Source organism: Hemibagrus wyckioides, linkage group LG04 (genome assembly GCF_019097595.1).
Source record: "Hemibagrus wyckioides isolate EC202008001 linkage group LG04, SWU_Hwy_1.0, whole genome shotgun sequence".
In the NCBI taxonomy this organism is placed as follows: domain Eukaryota; kingdom Metazoa; phylum Chordata; class Actinopteri; order Siluriformes; family Bagridae; genus Hemibagrus; species Hemibagrus wyckioides.
In genome coordinates this window covers 31,506,614-31,531,198 of record NC_080713.1, presented here as the reverse complement: position 1 = coordinate 31,531,198, position 24,585 = coordinate 31,506,614, and the positions used below count along the sequence as shown (strand labels likewise).

The following is a 24,585-nucleotide window of genomic DNA, read 5'->3' as shown; positions in this document are numbered from 1 at the left end:
CACACACACACACACACACACACACACACTCCTCATCCTTTCCCATCATGAGCTGAGAAACCTGACAGGACATGTTCTCAGAGAGAGAGAGAGAGAGAGAGAGAGGGAGGGAGGGGTGTATATCCTGCTAACGCTGTTAGCTTTAGCTTCAACTTTAGCTTCAGGCTAACTGACATCTGTGACTGACAGTTCGGCTGCGTTCAAGTACCGCTCGCGAGCCCAGGGCGGGAGAGCCGTGTCGGCGTGCGCCGTGTGGAAGTTTCCGTAGTGGCGCGAGACACTCGCTCCTGACACTCTTTATCTAGATAGATAGATGGTGTGTGAGAGAGTGTGTGCGCGTGCGCCTGTACGCAGTGATTATCTCTCCGTTCTTTTTTCAGTTTTGTGTTAAAATATGAACGGAAGTTGTTGAAAGGGTTCAGGTTGTGTCAGATCCTGCTAACACACACAAGCTTCAAAACACACACACACACACACACACACACACACACATATATATATATATATATATATATATATATATATATATATATATACACGATACGCAAAGAGCTATGCTAAGCTAATGTCACTCCGCGTGAAGCACTCAGAGACAGAGATAAGAAATTAAACACACACACACACAGTCATTGAAGAAGCCACCGGGACGTACCATTCTCTTCACCGTGCGGACTGAGGCGGAGGTGCTGCGCGGCTTTTAGCCATCTATCGGCGTCGCGGCGGGTGAGCGCTGTGAGGGAAGCCCGGCAGGAGCAGCGTTTCTCCGGTGTCTCCGCTCCAGCAGCAGCGGGAGGTGGATCTCTCATACTGCTGCGACTCCACAACTGACGCGCTTTCTCCTGCGTGACGACGCAGCTGAGTCAGGCCCCGCCTACCAACCCCCCACCCCGTACACCCCGTGGAGTCACGCATCATATGACTGAACGAAAGGGGGGGCCCCCCCACGATATTGGAACAGGGGGCGTGGCTTTGTGTGTGTCGGCGGGGCGATTGTGAAAATTTCTCTACGCGCCATAGCATGGAGTCAGAGTTTATATAATCATTATATATATATATATATAAATGTTACACTGAAGAATTACTCAATAAAATACTTTAAACAATAATTTAAAGTTTTTTTTTACATTTAAGGCTTTTTAATTCAAAGAGACTGCATGTGTAAATTTAAATATGTTAAATATTTTCATCAGATATTTTATTTTATTTATACATAATTGTGGAAAAGTCTCAGACACATGCAAATAATTGTTGAGAATTTACTATAAAATATATCAATAATACAGAATCCTAGAGAAAATGACTGTAAAGAATTTTACTATAAAATAGATAGATAGACAGACAGACAGACAGACAGACAGATAGAGAGATAGACAGACAGATAGAGAGATAGACAGACAGATAGATAGACAGACAGACAGGCAGATAGAGAGATAGACAGACAGATAGAGAGATAGACAGACAGGCAGATAGACAGATAGACAGACAGACAGGCAGGCAGACAGACAGACAGATAGACAGACAGACAGATAAATAGATAGATAGATAGATAGATAGATAGATAGATAGATAGATAGATAGATAGATACTAAACAATAATAAATAAACAATAATATAAAGTAATTAATAAAAAATAGATTTACTATGAGTAACTTTCTACCAAGTCTTTTATTATTTAAAAAATACTTTATTCTACATCTGGGTGACATGATATAATATCAGTATAATAACAAAGCGATTGGAAGGAGCTGATGTTGAATTTTATTTTTTAAATTTATTTTTAAATTAGATTTTATGTAAATGTAGAATATATATATAACAATAATTTTATTTCATTTTTATCTTTTTAATATATTAATAATATTTTTAATTTTGGTTGAAAAGTGTTACTTTAAATGTTTTTTTTTTTTTTAAATATTAACATATTCATAAAAAATAGAATGTATGTATATTATTACTAATTAATCTATCCAACATTTTCAGAAATATTTTTATTCATTTATAAATGTTTTTTTTTAATATACATACAACACAAAATATTTTGACGTGTTTTAAATAAGCACATATTTTTTAAAAGCGATTAAAAAAGTATATAATAATAATAATAATAATAATAATAATAATAATTCAACATTAATTAATAATTAGTAATAAAGAATAGATCAGAGATATATAACATTACAATATTTTAGAAATGATATAAAAATGTCATTATTTACAAAAAAAATATACTAAAATTATAAAAATATGATTTAAAAAAAAAATTGATTAAAGCACGGATATTTAAATATCTCTAAAGTGAATAAATTTTGCTAATTAATAAAATACTCAGTTAGTTTAGATGTTTTTGTAGCAGTGTGTAAATGAGTAATGTCTGATCCAGCACTAACTCAGTCCTGCAGCGCCCCCTGCTGCTTCAGTCTGGAACAACACATTATGATCGTCTTTTTATATTACATTATGTATTATATTACAATCTTCTTCTTTTCTTCTGGTATACACCGGTCAGCCATAACATTCTGAGCAGTGACCGGTGAAGTGAATAAGACTGATGATCTCCTCATCATGGCACCTGTTAGTGGGTGGGATATACAGTATTAGGCAGCAAGTGAACAGTGTGTCCAAGTTGATATTAGAAGCAGGAAAAATGGACAAGAGTGGTGAACCCGCGACAGGGTCATGGGCGGTCAAGGCTCATTGATGCACGTGGGGAGAGCACATGCTGGTTCTGATAGAAAGGGGTCAGAATACACAGTGCAGGACAGTTTGTTGTGTATGGGGCCGCATAGCTACAGACTGGTCAGGGTGCCCGTGCTGACCCCTGTGCACTGTTGAAAGCACCAACAATGGGCACGTGAGCATCAGAACTGGACCGGCTCATTCCCAGAGACGCTCCATGTCTTACCGTTGCTATAGTAACAGCTCAGGATGTTTATGTATTATTTATTGAAGGAGTCTCCAGTCTCACTGATTTGTAAGAATTAGAGATAAAGCTGTTATCTGAAATCTTTAAGACAGAGGAGTTTACACTTCTTGGTGGTTTCTATGGTAACGTGCATAACAAGATGCATATTTCTTGTCTTCTTAACTTAGAGAATAAAGGAGAGAGAAGCTTTATAAGCTGTTTATAATGTAAGTGAGAACAGGAACTAGCATCCCGCTTTAAAATGCGACTGTAATTAGCAGCTGATATTTTGTTGTTGTTTTTCCAAAGTATAAATTACGACCTGTTTGCAGAAAGTCAGAGTATGTGGTGTTATAGGATGTTACCATGGTAACAGTACCTCTGCTGCTCATGTTATTGCACGTGAGTGTGATGAAGAGCCGATAAAGCTAAATATAATAAAGCTAATTAATTAATTAATCCGTAGCAAGGTGAGGTTTTTAACTGAAAGAGGAGTAAAGACATGCAGTTAGAGGAAACTAATCAACATGGCTTCATCACAGCATCCTGCTCTTCCTCTAACAGCAGGACTCAGTGATTTAACACACACACACAGTCAATCTGTCAGTCTCACTTTTATTCTTTCTAACATACTGTAAAGTTTACACCCCCTGCTCCAGCTGTTCCAGCTGTTCCTGCACCTCAGTAATCACTGAACACGCGCTCGTTAAGGCATTTCAACAGGTTCAGATTCCCGAGCTGCCAGGTCACGTCAGTAAAAATCAGGAAATAAGAACAGCTCTGAACGTGTAAGAGGTCTGAGAATGCTGAGATCTCCAGAGTTAATCACACACACACACTGCAGGAAGTGGCAGCAAAACTTTTGTTCATCTTTAATTTAAGGAAAGAAAAGAAGAGATTAATGAAGACCTGATTAAATACAGAAACACTGAATCATTATTAAAAACACACACACACACACAGGCCCCGGTTCAACACATGATGGAGGTTCCACCTGTGCAGCATCTCACAGTGTTCAGCACCGACCTGTGGAGCAGGAAGTCCAGCTCAATCACCTGCTCATGATGTCTCACACACACACACACACACACACACACACACACACACACACACACACACACACACACAGACCAACAGGGACATTTCGTGTTCCGGATGTTTCTGTCTTGCCTCCACACGTGTCAAGGTGAGGTGTGGGCGGAGCCTGAGGCACTCGTTAAGGCCTTTATTTATTTTTTTTAATAGATATTAATGTCGTTTATTAAAGAGAGAGCAATAAGACTGTATTGGTCCTGATACAGCCAATCACAGGGCTTAAAGTGCTCGATACACACACACACTCAGGCACACACACAGGCACACTCACACACACAGGCACACACACACACACAGGCACACACACACTCAGGCACACACACACTCAGGCACACTCACACTCAGGCACACTCACACTCAGGCACACTCACACTCAGGCACACTCACACTCAGGCACACTCACACACACACACACACACACACTCGTAAAATCCAGCTGATCAGCACTTCCTCACTGCGCTGTAGTATTCAGCGTCTCCTTCTGAGAGAGAGGGGGGGGGGGGAGGGCGAGAGAGAGAGAGAGAGAGAGAGGGCGAGAGAGAGAGAGAGAGAGAGAGAGGGAGAGACAGACAGTTAGAGACAGTAAGTGATGAGTTGTGTAAAATCTCAGTGTTCTTATTAGATGCTATTGTTGTAAGGCTCTGTCCTGAATATCAGACTGTGAGCTCTGACTGTACACTAATAAGAACACACCCCTGTGGATTGGGACACGCCCCTGTGGATTGGGACACGCCCCTGTTCTCTCACCACAGGTCACAGCTGTGTTTCATTCCTGTTCTGATCCCTGACATTAGGGCACTTAGAGCTGAAGGCAGGAATGAAACACTAATATACACATTTACTCACACTCAGAGACACACACAAGCCTGTTAGCATGGAAATGAGTGAGTGTGTGAGTGTGTGAGTGTGTGTGTGTGTGTGTGCGCGCATTAGTTCTGAGACACAGATCATGTTTCCACAAACACCCCCTAGAGCCCAATGATCTGCTGCAGGGAGGAAGGAGAACACACACACACACACACACACATACACGCAAAGTCAAACACTCAAACACACACTCTCTCTCTCCCACACACAAAGTCAAACACACACACACACTCTCTCTCTCCCACACACAAAGTCAAACACACACACACACACACACACACACACACACACTCTCTCTCTCCCACACACACTCACACAGGCAAAGTCAAACACTCAAACACACACACACACACAAACACACACTCTCTCTCTCTCCCACACACTCACACACACACAGGGAGGAAGAACACACACACACACACACACACACACCAACACACACTCTCTCTCTCCCACACACTCACAGGGAGGAAGGGGTCTCTGAGGGAGGACACTGTGGAGATTTCTTTATTCAGAGCAGTGAGACTACAGGAGCAGGGTTAGGAAGCTGATGTGATGTGTGAGCAGAAGAGCAGCTCATAATGTGAGAGAGAAGCTGACACACACACACACACACACACACACACACACACAGCAGATGGAAGAGCAGCGAGTGGGGCTGAAAGGTAAAAGCCCACCTGGAATTAAAGGTTCCCTGGACGAGTCCAAAACCTGGTGGAGACCAAGTAATGAGAGAGTTTCACACAGCTGGTCTACCACACACACACACACACACACACACACACACACACACACACACACACGAGTGCAGAGAGTGTCTTCTCTCACAAAGCAGAGTCACATGATCAGAGGTAGTGTCTGATCACCTGAGCTGTAGCAGCTGCGCTCTAACGCCTTCACACCCAGACGTCTGCTGCTGCTGCACATCATCTGCTCTTCCTCACCATCCAGACGGTTTGGTATCCATCACAATTTAGTGGGCGGAGTTCTGACACATTAAGATCTAATGACGTATAAAGCTTTAGAGCATGTTCTAGAGAAGATAAGGAACCCGGGTTCAGCAGGTGTTTAGAGAAAGGTGTTTAAGACCAGGCGTTTAAATCCAGGTGTTGAAAACCCAGGAGTTTAAAATGAGATGTTTAAGCCCAGGTGTTTAAATCCAGGTGTTTAAACATTATTTTTATTGATGTTATATATTTATTAATTCTTACACTGTGCATTGTCATGACTTTTGTGATAGTTTTGTGTATAAAGTGTTTATAAATGATTTATAATCTCTTTAAACTGAAGGTGTTTGGGGGCCTGGTCATCCTTCACCCATGGACAGATACCAAAACGCCTCATCCTCATTATTTTACTCACTTAACAAACCAGAAGCAGCGTGTTATTAAGCGCAAATCAACGTTACGCACACCAATCAGACAGACGTCTAGACGTCGGGTCAGAGGAGCTCACCTGGTAGGTAGTTCCCGCCCAGAACTGCTTGAACTCTTTGCGTTTCCAGGCGAGCAGGCCACTGGTCAGCAGAGTGAACGGGACCAGGTACAGCAGAGCCGGTTGACCCATCTTAGACAGCAACATGACCACGAAGGTCAGCACCAGACCCAGAGCGTAGGCTGGGAGCGTAGACACACGCACACACACACATATACATACACACACGCACACACACGTACATACACACACGCACACACACACGTACATACACACACGCACACACACGTACATACACACACGCACACACACACGTACATACACACATACACAGTTATGATAAGTACTGTGTGTACTGCACACTTAGTGTAATGTATTATTTCTATATAATTATCATGTCTTTATTACCGACAGCACAGGAGACGAAGTAGATCCTGCTGGAGCTCCCAGTCCACACATCAAAACGGTGACAGTACGCCACCAACAGACCTGCAGAGGTTATAACAGGAGTTGAGATGTAAGAGGAGTTATAACAGGAGTTGTAAGCGGAGTTATAACCGGAGTTATAACCGGAGTTGTAAGAGGAGTTATAACCGGAGTTATAACCGGAGTTGTAAGAGGAGTTATAACCGGAGTTGTAAGAGGAGTTATAACCGGAGTTGTAAGAGGAGTTATAACCGGAGTTATAACCGGAGTTGTAAGAGGAGTTATAACCGGAGTTATAAGAGGAGTTATAACCGGAGTTGTAAGAGGAGTTGTAAGAGGAGTTATAACCGGAGTTATAACCGGAGTTATAACCGGAGTTATAACCGGAGTTGTAAGAGGAGTTGTAAGAGGAGTTGTAAGAGGAGTTGTAAGAGGAGTTATAACCGGAGTTGTAAGAGAAGTTATAATGGAGTTATAACAGGAGTTGAGTTGTAAGAGGAGTTATAACCGGAGTTATAACAGGAGTTGAGTTGTAAGAGGAGTTATAACCAGAGTTATAACAGGAGTTGTAAGAGGAGTTATAATGGAGATATAACAGGAGTTATGGCTGTTGTCAGGAACCTTACCTGGAATGATGATGTCACCGTAACCGAGGATGGAGAACTGCATCTCACACAAATTCTCAGCCCACGCCGAGAACCGTGGAATACGCATCACCACAGGCAACTGCACACACACACACACACACACACACACACACACGCACACACGCACTTAAACATTAGTGAGATGTCTCCATATAACAATATTACAAATTAATCTTTAATCCATCAATCCAGTGTTTACACAATGTTATTCTCAGTGTGTGTGTGTGTCTGTAGGTTTAGCTGTGTTCAGACGGTGAGATGAGGTGTGTGTGTGTCTGTAGGTTTAGCTGTGTTAAGACGGTGAGATGAGGTGTGTGTGTGTGTGTGTGTGTGTGTGTGTGTGTCTGTAGGTTTAGCTGTGTTCAGACGGTGAGATGAGGTGTGTGTGTGTCTGTAGGTTTAGCTGTGTTAAGACGGTGAGATGAGGTGTGTGTGTGTGTGTGTGTGTGTGTGTCTGTAGGTTTAGCTGTGTTAAGACGGTGAGATGAGGTGTGTGTGTGTGTGTGTGTGTCTGTAGGTTTAGCTGTGTTAAGACGGTGAGATGAGGTGTGTGTGTGTGTACCTGTAGGTTTAGCTGTGTTAAGACGGTGAGATGAGGTGTGTGTGTGTGTGTGTGTCTGTAGGTTTAGCTGTGTTAAGACGGTGAGATGAGGTGTGTGTGTGTGTGTGTGTGTCTGTAGGTTTAGCTGTGTTAAGACGGTGAGATGAGGTGTGTGTGTGTGTGTGTGTGTCTGTAGGTTTAGCTGTGTTAAGACGGTGAGATGAGGTGTGTGTGTGTGTGTGTGTGTGTGTGTGTAGGTTTAGCTGTGTTAAGACGGTGAGATGAGGTGTGTGTGTGTGTGTGTAGGTTTAGCTGTGTTAAGACGGTGAGATGAGGTGTGTGTGTGTGTGTGTAGGTTTAGCTGTGTTAAGACGGTGAGATGAGGTGTGTGTGTGTGTGTCTGTAGGTTTAGCTGTGTTAAGACGGTGAGATGAGGTGTGTGTGTGTGTGTAGGTTTAGCTGTGTTAAGACGGTGAGATGAGGTGTGTGTGTGTGTGTAGGTTTAGCTGTGTTAAGACGGTGAGATGAGGTGTGTGTGTGTGTGTAGGTTTAGCTGTGTTAAGACGGTGAGATGAGGTGTGTGTGTGTGTGTAGGTTTAGCTGTGTTAAGACGGTGAGATGAGGTGTGTGTGTGTGTGTAGGTTTAGCTGTGTTAAGACGGTGAGATGAGGTGTGTGTGTGTGTGTAGGTTTAGCTGTGTTAAGACGGTGAGATGAGGTGTGTGTGTGTGTGTGTAGGTTTAGCTGTGTTAAGACGGTGAGATGAGGTGTGTGTGTGTCTGTAGGTTTAGCTGTGTTAAGACGGTGAGATGAGGTGTGTGTGTGTGTGTGTGTGTGTCTGTAGGTTTAGCTGTGTTAAGACGGTGAGATGAGGTGTGTGTGTGTGTGTGTGTGTCTGTAGGTTTAGCTGTGTTAAGACGGTGAGATGAGGTGTGTGTGTGTGTGTGTGTGTGTGTAGGTTTAGCTGTGTTAAGACGGTGAGATGAGGTGTGTGTGTGTGTGTGTGTGTCTGTAGGTTTAGCTGTGTTAAGACGGTGAGATGAGGTGTGTGTGTGTGTGTGTGTGTCTGTAGGTTTAGCTGTGTTAAGACGGTGAGATGAGGTGTGTGTGTGTGTGTGTGTGTGTGTAGGTTTAGCTGTGTTAAGACGGTGAGATGAGGTGTGTGTGTGTGTGTGTGTAGGTTTAGCTGTGTTAAGACGGTGAGATGAGGTGTGTGTGTGTGTGTGTGTGTGTCTGTAGGTTTAGCTGTGTTAAGACGGTGAGATGAGGTGTGTGTGTGTGTGTGTGTGTGTGTAGGTTTAGCTGTGTTAAGACGGTGAGATGAGGTGTGTGTGTGTGTGTCTGTAGGTTTAGCTGTGTTAAGACGGTGAGATGAGGTGTGTGTGTGTCTGTAGGTTTAGCTGTGTTAAGACGGTGAGATGAGGTGTGTGTGTGTGTGTGTGTGTGTCTGTAGGTTTAGCTGTGTTAAGACGGTGAGATGAGGTGTGTGTGTGTGTGTGTGTGTCTGTAGGTTTAGCTGTGTTAAGACGGTGAGATGAGGTGTGTGTGTGTGTGTGTGTGTCTGTAGGTTTAGCTGTGTTAAGACGGTGAGATGAGGTGTGTGTGTGTGTGTGTGTGTGTGTAGGTTTAGCTGTGTTAAGACGGTGAGATGAGGTGTGTGTGTGTGTGTGTGTGTGTCTGTAGGTTTAGCTGTGTTAAGACGGTGAGATGAGGTGTGTGTGTGTGTGTGTGTGTCTGTAGGTTTAGCTGTGTTAAGACGGTGAGATGAGGTGTGTGTGTGTGTGTGTGTGTCTGTAGGTTTAGCTGTGTTAAGACGGTGAGATGAGGTGTGTGTGTGTGTGTGTGTGTGTAGGTTTAGCTGTGTTAAGACGGTGAGATGAGGTGTGTGTGTGTGTGTGTGTGTCTGTAGGTTTAGCTGTGTTAAGACGGTGAGATGAGGTGTGTGTGTGTGTGTGTGTGTGTAGGTTTAGCTGTGTTAAGACGGTGAGATGAGGTGTGTGTGTGTGTGTGTGTGTGTCTGTAGGTTTAGCTGTGTTAAGACGGTGAGATGAGGTGTGTGTGTGTGTGTGTGTGTGTAGGTTTAGCTGTGTTAAGACGGTGAGATGAGGTGTGTGTGTGTGTGTGTCTGTAGGTTTAGCTGTGTTAAGACGGTGAGATGAGGTGTGTGTGTGTGTGTGTAGGTTTAGCTGTGTTAAGACGGTGAGATGAGGTGTGTGTGTGTGTGTCTGTAGGTTTAGCTGTGTTAAGACGGTGAGATGAGGTGTGTGTGTGTGTGTGTGTGTGTGTCTGTAGGTTTAGCTGTGTTAAGACGGTGAGATGAGGTGTGTGTGCGTGTGTCTGTAGGTTTAGCTGTGTTAAGACGGTGAGATGAGGTGTGTGTGTGTGTGTGTGTCTGTAGGTTTAGCTGTGTTAAGACGGTGAGATGAGGTGTGTGTGTGTGTGTGTGTGTGTGTAGGTTTAGCTGTGTTAAGACGGTGAGATGAGGTGTGTGTGTGTGTGTGTCTGTAGGTTTAGCTGTGTTAAGACGGTGAGATGAGGTGTGTGTGTGTGTGTGTCTGTAGGTTTAGCTGTGTTAAGACGGTGAGATGAGGTGTGTGTGTGTGTAGGTTTAGCTGTGTTAAGACGGTGAGATGAGGTGTGTGTGTGTGTGTGTGTGTGTGTGTGTAGGTTTAGCTGTGTTAAGACGGTGAGATGAGGTGTGTGTGTGTGTGTGTAGGTTTAGCTGTGTTAAGACGGTGAGATGAGGGGTGTGTGTGTGTGTGTAGGTTTAGCTGTGTTAAGACGGTGAGATGAGGTGTGTGTGTGTGTGTGTCTGTAGGTTTAGCTGTGTTAAGACGGTGAGATGAGGTGTGTGTGTGTAGGTTTAGCTGTGTTAAGACGGTGAGATGAGGGGTGTGTGTGTGTGTGTAGGTTTAGCTGTGTTAAGACGGTGAGATGAGGGGTGTGTGTGTGTGTGTGTGTGTGTGTAGGTTTAGCTGTGTTAAGACGGTGAGATGAGGTGTGTGTGTGTGTGTGTGTGTGTAGGTTTAGCTGTGTTAAGACGGTGAGATGAGGTGTGTGTGTGTGTCTGTAGGTTTAGCTGTGTTAAGACGGTGAGATGAGGTGTGTGTGTGTGTGTGTGTGTAGGTTTAGCTGTGTTAAGACGGTGAGATGAGGTGTGTGTGTGTGTGTGTGTGTGTGTAGGTTTAGCTGTGTTAAGACGGTGAGATGAGGTGTGTGTGTGTGTGTGTAGGTTTAGCTGTGTTAAGACGGTGAGATGAGGTGTGTGTGTGTGTGTGTACCTGTAGGTTTAGCTGTGTTAAGACGGTGAGATGAGGTGTGTGTGTGTGTGTGTGTCTGTAGGTTTAGCTGTGTTAAGACGGTGAGATGAGGTGTGTGTGTGTGTGTGTGTGTAGGTTTAGCTGTGTTAAGACGGTGAGATGAGGTGTGTGTGTGTGTGTGTGTGTGTACCTGTAGGTTTAGCTGTGTTAAGACGGTGAGATGAGGTGTGTGTGTGTGTGTGTGTGTCTGTAGGTTTAGCTGTGTTAAGACGGTGAGATGAGGTGTGTGTGTCTGTAGGTTTAGCTGTGTTAAGACGGTGAGATGAGGTGTGTGTGTGTGCGTGTGTGTGTGTGTAGGTTTAGCTGTGTTAAGACGGTGAGATGAGGTGTGTGTGTGTGTGTGTGTGTGTGTCTGTAGGTTTAGCTGTGTTAAGACGGTGAGATGAGGTGTGTGTGTGTGTGTGTGTGTAGGTTTAGCTGTGTTAAGACGGTGAGATGAGGTGTGTGTGTGTGTGGGTTTAGCTGTGTTAAGACGGTGAGATGAGGTGTGTGTGTGTGTGGGTTTAGCTGTGTTAAGACGGTGAGATGAGGTGTGTGTGTGTGTCTGTAGGTTTAGCTGTGTTAAGACGGTGAGATGAGGTGTGTGTGTGTGTGTGTGTGTCTGTAGGTTTAGCTGTGTTAAGACGGTGAGATGAGGTGTGTGTGTGTGTGTGTGTAGGTTTAGCTGTGTTAAGACGGTGAGATGAGGTGTGTGTGTGTGTGTGTAGGTTTAGCTGTGTTAAGACGGTGAGATGAGGTGTGTGTGTGTGTGTGTGTGTGTGTGTAGGTTTAGCTGTGTTAAGACGGTGAGATGAGGTGTGTGTGTGTGTGTGTAGGTTTAGCTGTGTTAAGACGGTGAGATGAGGTGTGTGTGTGTGTAGGTTTAGCTGTGTTAAGACGGTGAGATGAGGTGTGTGTGTGTGTGTGTGTAGGTTTAGCTGTGTTAAGACGGTGAGATGAGGTGTGTGTGTGTGTGTGTGTAGGTTTAGCTGTGTTAAGACGGTGAGATGAGGTGTGTGTGTGTGTGTGTGTGTGTCTGTAGGTTTAGCTGTGTTAAGACGGTGAGATGAGGTGTGTGTGTGTGTGTAGGTTTAGCTGTGTTAAGACGGTGAGATGAGGTGTGTGTGTGTGTGTGTGTGTGTAGGTTTAGCTGTGTTAAGACGGTGAGATGAGGTGTGTGTGTGTGTGTAGGTTTAGCTGTGTTAAGACGGTGAGATGAGGTGTGTGTGTGTGTGTGTGTGTGTGTGTGTGTGTCTGTAGGTTTAGCTGTGTTAAGACGGTGAGATGAGGTGTGTGTGTGTGTGTGTGTGTGTAGGTTTAGCTGTGTTAAGACGGTGAGATGAGGGGTGTGTGTGTGTGTGTGTGTGTGTAGGTTTAGCTGTGTTAAGACGGTGAGATGAGGGGTGTGTGTGTGTGTGTGTGTGTGTAGGTTTAGCTGTGTTAAGACGGTGAGATGAGGGGTGTGTGTGTGTGTGTGTGTGTGTGTAGGTTTAGCTGTGTTAAGACGGTGAGATGAGGTGTGTGTGTGTGTGTGTGTGTCTGTAGGTTTAGCTGTGTTAAGACGGTGAGATGAGGTGTGTGTGCGTGTGTCTGTAGGTTTAGCTGTGTTAAGACGGTGAGATGAGGTGTGTGTGTGTGTGTGTGTGTCTGTAGGTTTAGCTGTGTTAAGACGGTGAGATGAGGTGTGTGTGTGTGTGTGTGTGTGTCTGTAGGTTTAGCTGTGTTAAGACGGTGAGATGAGGGGTGTGTGTGTGTGTGTGTGTGTGTGTGTAGGTTTAGTTGTGTTAAGACGGTGAGATGAGGTGTGTGTGTGTGTGTGTGTAGGTTTAGCTGTGTTAAGACGGTGAGATGAGGGGTGTGTGTGTGTGTGTGTGTGTGTGTGTAGGTTTAGCTGTGTTAAGACGGTGAGATGAGGGGTGTGCGTGTGTGTGTGTGTAGGTTTAGCTGTGTTAAGACGGTGAGATGAGGTGTGTGTGTGTGTGTGTGTGTGTGTGTATCCTCTAGCCCTGCTGATACCCCTATAGATAACTGCAAACCTTACTTTCTCATATGAGGGTGTGGGATCTGCCGGAACCACCACATCCCCACTGCCCTAAAACACACACACACACACACACAAAATCAAGCGTGTTAATGACTATTACTGCACATGCACACACACACACACACTCACACACAAAATATTTACCTTTTCTCCTCCAGCACCGGGGCCGAGAGCAACTTGCACCATGATGCTCTCTCCATTCTACAAGTGATCACACGCACACAAACACACACACACACACACAATTGTTGAATTCTGGATTCTGATTGGTCAGAAGGTGTTGATTATTTTTCTATATTTCAGCACCACACACTGTTTATTACTCAGAAAAAAACGGGTGAGACTCACAGGTGTGAGGAATGGCGTGATGAAGACGAAGAAGACGTCATAAACAAGCAGCAGGCTGAGCAAGATCACACAGATCTACAAAACACACACACACACCATTAAAGTCATGAAGTGCTGAAGTTCACGGAGGCTACATGAAGCTCACTGGAGCACCTTGTAATTAGACAGTGTGATGGTCTTCATGAAGTTTAGACAGAAAGCAATCCCCAGAACATCCTGCAAGATCCAGATCCACCTATACAGACACACACACACAGTTCTCGTGATATGAACATTATGCATAATAAACAATAATAACTTCCTCATTCTTAGCAGTAAAAGAATGGTAGAGAACCAGACCACATGCTCCTGTTATTGTGTGTGTGTGTGTGTGTGTGTGTGTGTGTTTGGTGTGTGTAAACATGTGAAGTTTGTACCTGTCCTCATTTCGGTACACACCCCAAACCACAGCCAGAATGATGCACACAGCAGCAAGAAGCAGATTCCTGATAGAGCAGCTCTTCTCACCACAGGATACACTGACACACGCAAATATATAGACACGCACACAAGCACACACACACACACACACACACAATGTATGAGTATATTTACATTAAAAACTCTCAGTAATTAAATGTAAACACAATGTGTGTGTATATATGTGTGTGTGTGTGTATATATGTGTGTGTATATGTACCTCAATTTACTGCACCCCACTGCATTCAGTAGTGCCTCAAGGCAGCTGTAGAGTCCTGTAGCTGAGGCCAGGCAGAAGATCACGATGATCACGTACACTGGAATCAAACAGAAACAACAAGCTGAACCCTGACTGACTGAAACCACGGTCAAGCACACGGTCAATCTAATCTCATCTGACCAATCAGAACCGGCCAATAGTAACTGACCACTTCAAAAATAAACAGAAATAAACAGGCAATCACAACTGACCAATGAGAAATACCAGTTACACCAGGCTGGGCAGTGGTGCCTCAATGGTCAGTAGGTGCGTTTACATGGACACTTTTTAATCAGATCGGACTGAATTCAATCAGATTGACGAATCCAATCGCAGCGTTCACACGAACGTGGTATAAAGTAATCAGATTGTTATGCGTATTCACATGACACATGATTAGAATCGGATTAGATCTTTTGACATGCGCACAGTCCACGAAAACGTCCATACGTCATAGCACATGCGCAGAACTTTCCAGGAACATATTCCATCCGATTAAGTGTTTCCATGTCCTCACGATCGGACTAAAAATGGTTTAAACCACCCCTTACCATCCGATTGAAATTTTAATCGGATGTGGCAAATTCCATCCGATTGACGTGTTTACATGACACTTTTTTAATCTGATTGTGCTTCTAGTCCTGTTACCATCGGATTACAAGTGTCCATGTAAACACACCTAGTGACTGATCTGAAGGTTTGGAGTTCAAACCTGTCGGGCCCTTGAGCGAGGCCCTTGACCCTCTCTGTGCTGTAATATATACGGGACTTGAACCCCCTGGTTAGAAACAGCACCCTTCCTGACTGACCAATCAGAGAGCAGGAGACTTACCGAGATACCTGTAGAAGAAATACATGAGGACGAGCATCACACACATGAGCGCCACGAACAGCAGCACCTTCAGCGGTGAGTAGAGTGTAAGATCTCCGCTGTCTGACCGCTCCTCTCCTGCAGAGAGCGACGTCACGCTCTGCTTTGCTCTACACACACACACGCACTATTACACACACTGTTCCTTTTAAATCTGTGACCTTTGACCTTTAAGTGATTATCACTGACTTCTCAGCAGCCCCGCTCCAGAAGCCGCCCATGGCCACGGTGAAGACGGCGATCAGAAGCATGATGATGACGCTGGCGTCAAAATCGGGAGAGGGCGGAGCATAGAGCTGCACCTCCATCCCATCTGTAAACACCTGACATGGAGGGAGGAGGGGCATCAGAGCTCACAGAACAACGCACAGAAAAACAATATCAGGTGCAAAAAATCTGTACCTTCTGCATATCCAGGAAGTCGCGGTATCTCAGGAGGGCCAGAGGAATGGTCACTTTATCATACTCGCTGTCATTGGCTGACGGAGTCCCCTGAAAAAACAAAAAGTTCAGGACGATAGTGCAGCGATGTTTGGAAGTCATTTCATTTATGTTCTCTACGATGTGTTCAGAGAACCTGACAGAACCGAAGTGCTCAAAGAACCCAAGAAGAACCACTGATGGAGCACCGAGAAGATGTTGCTGCACTACAGGAACTCTAAACAAGAACCAGTGATGGACTGAGGAGAACTCCACATGATGTTAAAGGATTGTGTTCTGATTTTTAACTTAATATGGATGTGAGAACATGGTGAAGACTCTTCTGGGACTATGAAGGTTAGAAGGTTCTTGGAAGGTTCTTATGAAGCCTTACGGAAGTTACAGAGCTACAAAGTGACGCATTTAGTCAGAAGGCTACATGAACACGTGTGAGGTCATGGTGTGATGTCATAGTGTGAGGTCAGTACCATGGCCTCTTTGCTGGCGATGAGGAGCACTTTGACTCCGAGTTGCTGAGCCACCTGAGCTTTCTGGCTGAAGGCACATTCTCCCCTCATCACACACACCGCTGTGCCCTTCAAGTCCAGCTTTACTCTGCCCACATCACACAGCGTGGTCGAGGTCAAGTTCACCAGCTTATACCGCGGCTGTATATACACACACACACACACACAATGAACATCCAGATTATGATGCAGTAGTGTGTTTTTGTGTGTGTGTGTGTGTGTGTGTGTGTGTGTGTGTGTGTGTGTGTTACTTACAGCATCACTAAGAGAGCTGGAGATGTTGGACCATGATGCGTTGTAAACGAGACAGTACTCCTTATACGTGGTCCAATCGGAGACGTGCAGGACGGCCTCGTGGCACTCGCTCTGAGGAACACAAACCGAATTAAAGGTCCACTCTGCATCATATCCTAGTGCTACAGGCAGAAAGCTACAAAATGTGTTCGGAGGTCAATAAAAAGTTATTAGCCAGCCTGCAGAAGCCAGTAAATAAACCATTAAAAGATGCTGCAGCTGCACAGGAGTACATTTACCACAAGACACCTGGAAAAGAGCCACAGGAACACGTTAAAGCAGGAAACAAGTAAAGGGTTACTGCCCCAAAGGAAAGAGTTACTGCCCCAAAGGAAAGAGTTCCTGCCCCAAAGGAAAGTTTTATGACTACAAAGGAAAGAGTTCCTGCCCCAAAGGAAAGAGTTCCAGCCCCAAAGGAAAGAGTTCCTGCCCCAAAGGAAAGAGTTCCTGCCCCAAAGGAAAGTTTTATGACTACAAAGGAAAGAGTTCCTGCCCCAAAGGAAAGAGTTCCTGCCCCAAAGGAAAGAGTTCCAGCCCCAAAGGAAAGAGTTCCAGCCCCAAAGGAAAGAGTTCCAGCCCCAAAGGAAAGAGTTACAGCCCCAAAGGAAAGTTTTATGGCTACAAAGGAGCGCATTAGAGAAGCACGAGAGCATGTTGCAGCTCTCAGGAATGTATTCCAGTCCTACAGGAATGGGTGAGGCTGTAACTCATAACTTTAAGGCGTTCCTATAGGGCTGTAACTTGTTCTAAGTGTTTCTGACACAGCTGATGTCCAGATCAGTCCAGCTGTTGAGCTCTCCTCCAGTCCGAAAGTTTTCCTCTAGTCCTATTGGGCAGTTCATCCTGTCGGGTCTGTGAAATGACTGTAAAGTGCTGGAATTCCCCGAAGCTCTCACTTCCTCCACACATCATAATTACTCATTAAGGTAGAAAAGAAAATCTCTCTGATCGCACGTGCTGTGTTTGTGTTTCCATATGAGACTCGACAGTAAGATGAAGATGATGATGATGATGATGATGATGATAAAATGTTCACTCATAAATAAAAAAAATAACTAGCCTTTAACTAGTTTTAGCCTCAGCGTTAGCTTCTGTGGCTAGCTAGCTAACTTACCCGATAAGAGAGCAGAATGACGGCCAGCGTTATCCACAGCTTTGTTGTCATTTCGGTAACATCTGGCTTAAAGATGCCGATTAAGTAGGAACAAAAATAAAAACTCCTCACAGTCTGAAGTTTGATTTAAAACCCTGGCGATGTTTCAGGTTTGTTGTGACCTGCACTGACTAGCCACACTAACAACACTCGCTTTTTTATCTCACACCCGTATTCCAGTAAGCCCCGCCCTTTCTGCGTTAGCTACTAGTTCACACTCACGAGGACGCTTCACCGAACTGCTAACCAATCCCCGTGCATTAGGGCGGGGCTTGTCGGAATACGGGTGCGGTGAAACAGGACTAGAATAGCATCCGCTTCCGGCTTTCCGGCTTCATCACAGCTCGACCTGAAGCAGAGAGGAGAGTGTAATGGCCGAAAAGTGCCTCAGGGTTTTATTAACACGAATCCCTCACTGGAGAAAGATCAGAAATCATTTGTTATGCTTTTATTACTCGGTTTAAAGTTTAATTCATCATTTCGCTATACTGCTATTAGCTACGGAAGTATGAAATAAATAGAAACTAACTGAAAGTAAGAGATATTTTAGAGCAGATCGTTTAAAAACTTCCAAAAGCTGAAGAGAATGAAAGTAAAAGTAATAAGAGACCAAAACATGCTTCAATAAAGAACTGATACACTGAAAAAGAGAAACTGCATTTGAGAGAAAACATCAAGAAAAAAAAATATATATATAAGATCAATGAGCCATGAAAAAACTTTAATTACACCCTGTGATAGGACAGTTTCCAAAAGCTGCTGATTGGTCAGCTTCTACTGTGATGTCATAAGTTGGCAGGTAGAATCAGTGTGAAATGTTTAAGACTGCTTTTAGTGACTTTATTTCAGTAAGGAGTGTATATATAGAGCAGGTTTACTGGAGTTATCACCAGTGTCTAAAGCCAATGACCAATAAATATTCATCATCATCACAGTCCAAAAACATGTACATTAGGTTGATTGGTCATTCTAAATTGCCCATAGGAGTGAGTGTGTGTGCCCCTGTGATGGACTGGTGACCGGTCCAGGGTGTACCCTTGCCTTTCACCCAGTGTATGTTGGGATAGGCTCCAGCAGACCACCGTGACCCTAATTAGGAATAAAGCGTGTATAGACAATGGATGGATGGATCATCATCATCACCACTGCCATCATAATAATAATTATTAGTAGTAGTAGTGCTGGTGGTGGTGATATAGCATTTTATCTCTTTTTTTTTTATCTTTCCACCTGTAACCGTTTCCTTCATGTCTGTTTTCCGACATCTCACGACCATGACTTCATTCTCTCTGTTGTTGTGATAGAAATACTAGAATTGTGTAAATACCATGATGAAAGACATCTTCATTTCATTCTATCAGACAATCTAATATTGTCTATTTACATAAAAGTCTATGTGGGAACTAAAAATTGGAAATAAATACACTGAATACAGAATTTGGTGGAAAATACAGTTTAATGAAATGCTAGGTGGCTGGGCCCCATTCAGGGCTGACTAAAATGAATGAGAGAATGAAGTAAGAGTGGTAGGATGATAGACAGTGGGGCTGGACATGGGGTAATAGTCTAACTCAGGTTCAGAAGAATCATCATCGCTGGAGCTCGAAGTGATAGGGTTGCAAGATGAGGCTGGAGGAGAAAGAGGAGAATAGGCCATCTCCATCTGAGTTGAAGTGTGAGCTACAGTCACAGCTGGTGGGAGATGCTGGAGCAGAGCCGATATGTGGGTGGATAAGATGGCCAGAAGATGACGTAGATGTTGTATTGGTTCAGGATGACCTTGCTGAGGAGGAGTAGAAATTCCAATGCTGGAGACTAACACACATACAGTATATAAAGCCTAGAAAGGACTAGTTAAAAGTAGTAGTACATGTAATGTAGCAACATAAGCACACATAAACCATATATGCATTAAAATGACACCTGTTCACAGGCACAAACACACACACACCCCCACACACACAAACCCACACACACACACAGCTATGTAGAACTTAGTAAACTCTACAAATATGATGAATAGAAGAGAAAAAGCAATACTAACAGATGATGAACTGATGTGTAGCTCAGGGAAGATGCGTCCAGCTCGGGGTCTGAGGTGAGACTGCCAGGCCCTAAGAGGGGTTTTTTTCTCAGCGAAAGGGGTGGAAACATTTTTCTTAATCAACATATTGGGAAAACAAGAGGCTTAAAACTGATTATAATGGGAATCTAAAATCGAGAAAAACAGAGACGATGGCAAATAAAAAAACTGAAACCTGAACATAATGGGAAAGATTTTTGAGTAAGGAATAGAGAAAAATATGGGCGGGGCATCATGAAATGCACATACATATTGAGGGAATTATTTGGAATAATTCAGATCATTCTGGGACGTCTTGATGAAATGATCTCGGGTTGATTGCTGACTTTTTGCAATAAACTCTTTCCTCATCCACGGCTCCTGTGAGTATTATTCTTACTAAACTGTTGATGAGTTTATAAAGAGTGTTTTATAAAGAACACATTTACTGGTGTTAGAAGTGGGACTGGGGATTGAGGCTGGAGGTCTGATCCCAATCTGTGGAACTCCAACGCTCTGAACGCTGCAAAAAGCCAACTGCCACAGACGAGGGTAAGCAGACTCCTGTTTTTCTCAAAGATCTGCTTTGGTTAATCTTAGGAGCCCCTGGAGGGGGAAAAGGAAACCGACCCCCAGCATACGGATCCAGAGGTTATAGTATAGAATTAAAGAATAATTGGAGTAAAAGGACCTCTGAAGAAGCAGTGGATGAGAAAACTATGACGATGAAAGTGTGCCTCTGGTTTGGAAAAAAACAGAAGTTTGTGTGTGTGTGTGAGTGGAAGTCTTGTGACACTGCTATTTGTGTGTGAATAGAGCAGGTCCAAATGTGCTCAAGTTCACATATAAATAGAGCTGCTTGTACGAGTGGGACGAATAAAGAATAAAGAATAATTGCTGTGATACTGCCTATGTGGTGAGGGAACGCCTCCCAGCAGGGCTGCATGGACAGGTGGATATGAGACCTCTCTCCCTAGGTACTGCAGCAGCGAGAGAGCAGGCCTGCTTATTGGAGTGACAAATCCTGGATCCAGGTCTGGATTTGTGCCAGTAGAAAAGGGCGGAGAAAAAAAAACAGTGACTCTTAGCAAACCTGACATCTCCTAAAGAGTGGTCAGGACCAAGCTCTGAACACGAGCTAAGGTCAAGAAGAGGGAAGAACATTGAATTGTCAGAGAAAGGGACAGTAGCAGTTCTGCAGTGACCACACCGGCAATGGTACCAGAAGGGGATGGTTTTATACCTCCAGAGATTCTCCAGATGACGAGGGAGTCCCTGACATACCAGCGAATAGCAAGGAAGAGGCACCAAATCAGGGTGGAACATCACCCCCTTGGGGAGACAAACAGCTCAGAGACCAAATAGTCAGGCACATAGAGAGAGAGGTCAGGGCAGTGAAGAGCCCCAGTTTCCAGTGGAGGCACTGAACACACTAGACCCAGGTGCACAGGGAGACTTAGAACTCTTAGCTGATTATCCAGAACCCCAGCAGGATCCACACCAGGGGGAAGCCAGCCTGTGATAGAGACAAACTGATATGCTTGCTAATGCTTTTACCTCTTAGCTTCTGAACAGAACTACTAGTCATCTTAGTGCTTCCCTCTGGTTATATAGATACAGTTATCCTGATATATGGCACAGTAGTTGCTGTAGCTATAAAGGAAGCCTGTGACCATGGGTTAGTTAGAGAGTTCCCTGGAGTAGACCCAATGATGATGACAAAAATTAAAGAGGATGTCCTCCAAGCAGGGACAATGGACACATTCGCCTTACACTACCTGGAACTGGCCAATGAGAAACGAGTCAGGGTAGAATACCACCTACACCTGTGTCTGGATACGACCCCAGTGTTGAAACGTCTTAATTTCAGCCTAGCACCGATGAAATTAGCATATGAAACGGGTATTCTTAGGTCTGCAAGCCTGCATCGTGCAGAATATGGTGCAAATGGTGCTGCAGGTAGGAACCTCGCGATTTAGACCCTGCAATCTATTCTACTTTAATATGAGTTGCTGTGTAAATGATTGTTAAACAAATAAACTAATGATCCAGTGCTGTGATCTGGTAAATTCTAGAGACTTTTTACTCCCACTTTGAGTAATTCTCCCCTGAAAAGAGTTCTTGGTCATTATTAGAATTCCACTGTTTCAGTCAGAAAGTGTTACACTTTAATCTGAAGGAGTTTCGACGGTATAAAGTTCACAGAAGTGAGACTACATTCCAGAGCAGTGTTTATTGCAGCTGATCTATTGCGATATTGAGGTCACAGTCCCGCAGCACTACTTAAACCTGACTGCATTACAGAGGTGTTTGAGAAATGCGGTTTCTCACACCCTTAATTACTGCTCATTCACAGCAGTGACTCGATTTAAGCAGAAGTGTCACGCTTATTTTAAGATTGGAGGAGCAGCTCAGAGGAAATATATTCGGTATGATATGATAGAATGATACACTCGCAGTTCTTTAGAGATTCCCACCGGAGATACCAGGCTGGTGCATGGAGCTGAGATGATTTCTGGAAAGACCTGCAGGAGCTCATTTTTAAATAAATGATTTTGCAAAAGAGGAAGTTGAATATTTCAGCTTAAAATGGAACAACATGGTCATTTAGATCCCTTTATTCATTTTCACATCCTGCTACTGCAGTCAGAACACTGATTTATATTTAATCACACACATGATAAATTGTTTAAACCTCAGCTGTCACATGGAGCTTGTTTGCTAAATGATTAAGAATAACCGTTAATGGATGTTCTTAATCTGACACTTATTCTAGCTTTAGACCTAGTGGTTAAACACCACCACAAACTGGATGTAAACTATCTGATGGAAACATAAGCTCTTTTATTTATTAATGAATTTAATGAGTTTAGTGAGCACTTTATCACAGAACCTCCATCACACACCTTCACAACTACAGGCTAGTGCCGTGTCGTTCATTTTAAACGAATCCTTAATATGACTCAGGGACTCGGAGAGCGATTCGTCCATTTTGTATTGACCAATGATGAACTTACACTATATTACCAAAAGTTTTGGGACGTCTGCCTTTCCATGCACGTGAATGTAATATGGAGTTGTCCCGCCCTTTACAGCTATAACAGCTTCAACTCTTCTGGGAAGGCTTTCCACAAGGTTTAGGACTGTGTTTATGGGAATTTTTGACCGTTCCTCTTGTGAGGTCAGTCACTGATGTTGGATGAGAAGGTCTGGCTCACAGTCTCCACTCTAATTCATCCCAAAGGTGTTCTATGGAGTTGAGGTCAGGACTCTGTGCAGGTCAGTCAAGTTCCTCCACACCAAACTCACTCATCCATGTCTTTATGGACCTTGCTTTGGTCACTGGTGTACAGTCATGTTGGAACAGGAAGGGGTCATCCCCAAACTGTTCCCACAAAGAGCATGAAATTGTCCAAAGTGTCTTGGTATGAAGCTGAAGCATTAAGAGTTCCTTTCACTGGAACTAAGGGGCCGAGCCCAACCCCTGAGTTCAATGATTTGAGGGGGTGTCCCAAAACTTTTGGCTATATAGTTCAGACTATGAGAATTTGATTTGACAAAAGAAGGAAAGACTCAAACGGGAGGTGAGGTAAACTAACAGACTGAATAGCTTTAAAACCCTGTTAAGCAGTGAATGAATCATTTGTGTTTCCTACAATTTGGCCATGGTCAATGTGTCGAGGTGATTGGCTATTATCACAGGACATTGTTAATAATATTCTGCTGAAATGAACCAAATGACTCAAAAAAAGATTTTTTAATTTTGCTGCTACAGGCAGTTTAGAGGAACCAGTCCATCCATCCACATGTGTTCTCAGCAGGAGGAAACCAGATCCTGAAGAAAAGCCAGAGGAAGTGAACATGGGCTGAACATCCAGAACACACCCACAGGGTCCAGAGTGGAGCTCTTCCTTCAGATCTAAAGAACCGAACACTGAGTTCTTGTAGGCTCAGCAGCATGTCTGAACCTGAATGTGGAATTAATGTTAAACGATTTGCTTGATATTCTACTTTTTTTTTTATTTTATGCAGAGATTGATCTATCTAGGAACATTTATCAAAGAAGTTCACTTCCAAAAAAAAAATCTACAGATAAAGTCCTCACCCCCTTGTCATCAGAGATGTTCATGTCTTTCTTTCTTCAGTCGTAAAGAAATGATGTTTTTTGAGATAAACATGTCAGAATTTTTCTCCATATAGTGGACTTCAATGGCGGCCGCGAGTTTGTGTGTGGAATGACGCAAAGTTAAACAAAACACTCACACAAAGACATCTAACTGTGTGTCATTCCACACACAACACATCTGGAGCGCTCCTCTTTCTCCACACTAGTAAACAATGGGTCTGTAGCTCCGCCTACGTCACGCATGACCTCTCGATGTGATTACGTAGTACGTAGCGTCGCGGACACGCATCCCAGAGCTAGTTCTACACGCTTTTTGGTTTAAAAGTCTACAATTTTTTATTTTTCTAAGAAACTGACCGATGGTGTGTGTAGATCAGAGCCTTCCTCCTGGACTGGGATGGAGGTTTAGAGTTCTCTGAAGCTGCATTTAAACTGCATTCTGGAAGGTCAGACTCACGGTCACCACTGAAGTCCACTATATGGAGAAACATCCTGACATGTTCTCCTCAAAAAACATCATTTTGTCACCACTGAAGAAAGAAATGTGAAAGCAAATGAATGGGCTCGCAACATCATCAAGGACTCCACCCATCCCATCCACAACCTCTTCACCTTAATGAAGTCTGGCAAGTGGTACCGGGGCACTGCGGCCAGAACGTCCAGACTCCAGAACAGTTTATATCCCCAGGCCATTAGACTGATAACTAGTCCAAACCCAGGGCCACTTCCTCCTGTATCTCCAGGGGCAGTTCAGTCTGTTCACTGGCACTCTGCCCTTTTAATCAGGGACAATAGAAACACTGGACTTTACA

General features: G+C 43.9%; 2 protein-coding genes across 7 annotated transcripts in view; both read right to left on the bottom strand.

Annotated features, from left to right (window-relative positions):
* The window catches only part of trpm7 (transient receptor potential cation channel, subfamily M, member 7), a 59,129-nt gene extending 58,285 nt beyond the window's left edge, over nucleotides 1-844 (bottom strand). Inside the window, exon 1 of the mRNA XM_058386995.1 lies at nucleotides 653-844. Within this exon, the coding sequence (XP_058242978.1) occupies nucleotides 653-655 (3 nt within the window). The 5' untranslated portion in view covers nucleotides 656-844. The remainder of the gene's footprint in view (nucleotides 1-652) is intronic.
* A 1,701-nt stretch (nucleotides 845-2,545) lies between these two features.
* On the bottom strand, nucleotides 2,546-17,764 carry LOC131351846 (signal peptide peptidase-like 2A). 6 transcript variants are annotated; one of them, XM_058387485.1, is made up of 17 exons: nucleotides 17,547-17,763; nucleotides 16,394-16,504; nucleotides 16,100-16,279; nucleotides 15,594-15,683; nucleotides 15,381-15,514; nucleotides 15,153-15,301; nucleotides 14,282-14,378; nucleotides 14,019-14,120; nucleotides 13,756-13,837; nucleotides 13,603-13,677; nucleotides 13,399-13,455; nucleotides 13,252-13,302; nucleotides 7,351-7,450; nucleotides 6,707-6,787; nucleotides 6,320-6,480; nucleotides 5,542-5,575; nucleotides 3,751-4,478 (listed from the first exon to the last, which is right to left on the bottom strand). In XM_058387485.1, the coding sequence occupies exons 1-17, from the start codon at nucleotides 17,595-17,597 to the stop codon at nucleotides 4,438-4,440; spliced, it is 1,596 nt and encodes a 531-aa protein (XP_058243468.1). In that variant the 5' UTR covers nucleotides 17,598-17,763; the 3' UTR covers nucleotides 3,751-4,437. The 6 variants fall into 6 exon arrangements, with proteins under 6 accessions (XP_058243473.1, XP_058243468.1, XP_058243469.1 ...); XM_058387486.1 differs by having other exon boundaries at nucleotides 3,751-4,475; XM_058387490.1 differs by lacking the exons at nucleotides 3,751-4,478; nucleotides 5,542-5,575 and adding an exon at nucleotides 2,546-2,569.
* Between the last annotated feature and the right edge of the window lie 6,821 nt (nucleotides 17,765-24,585).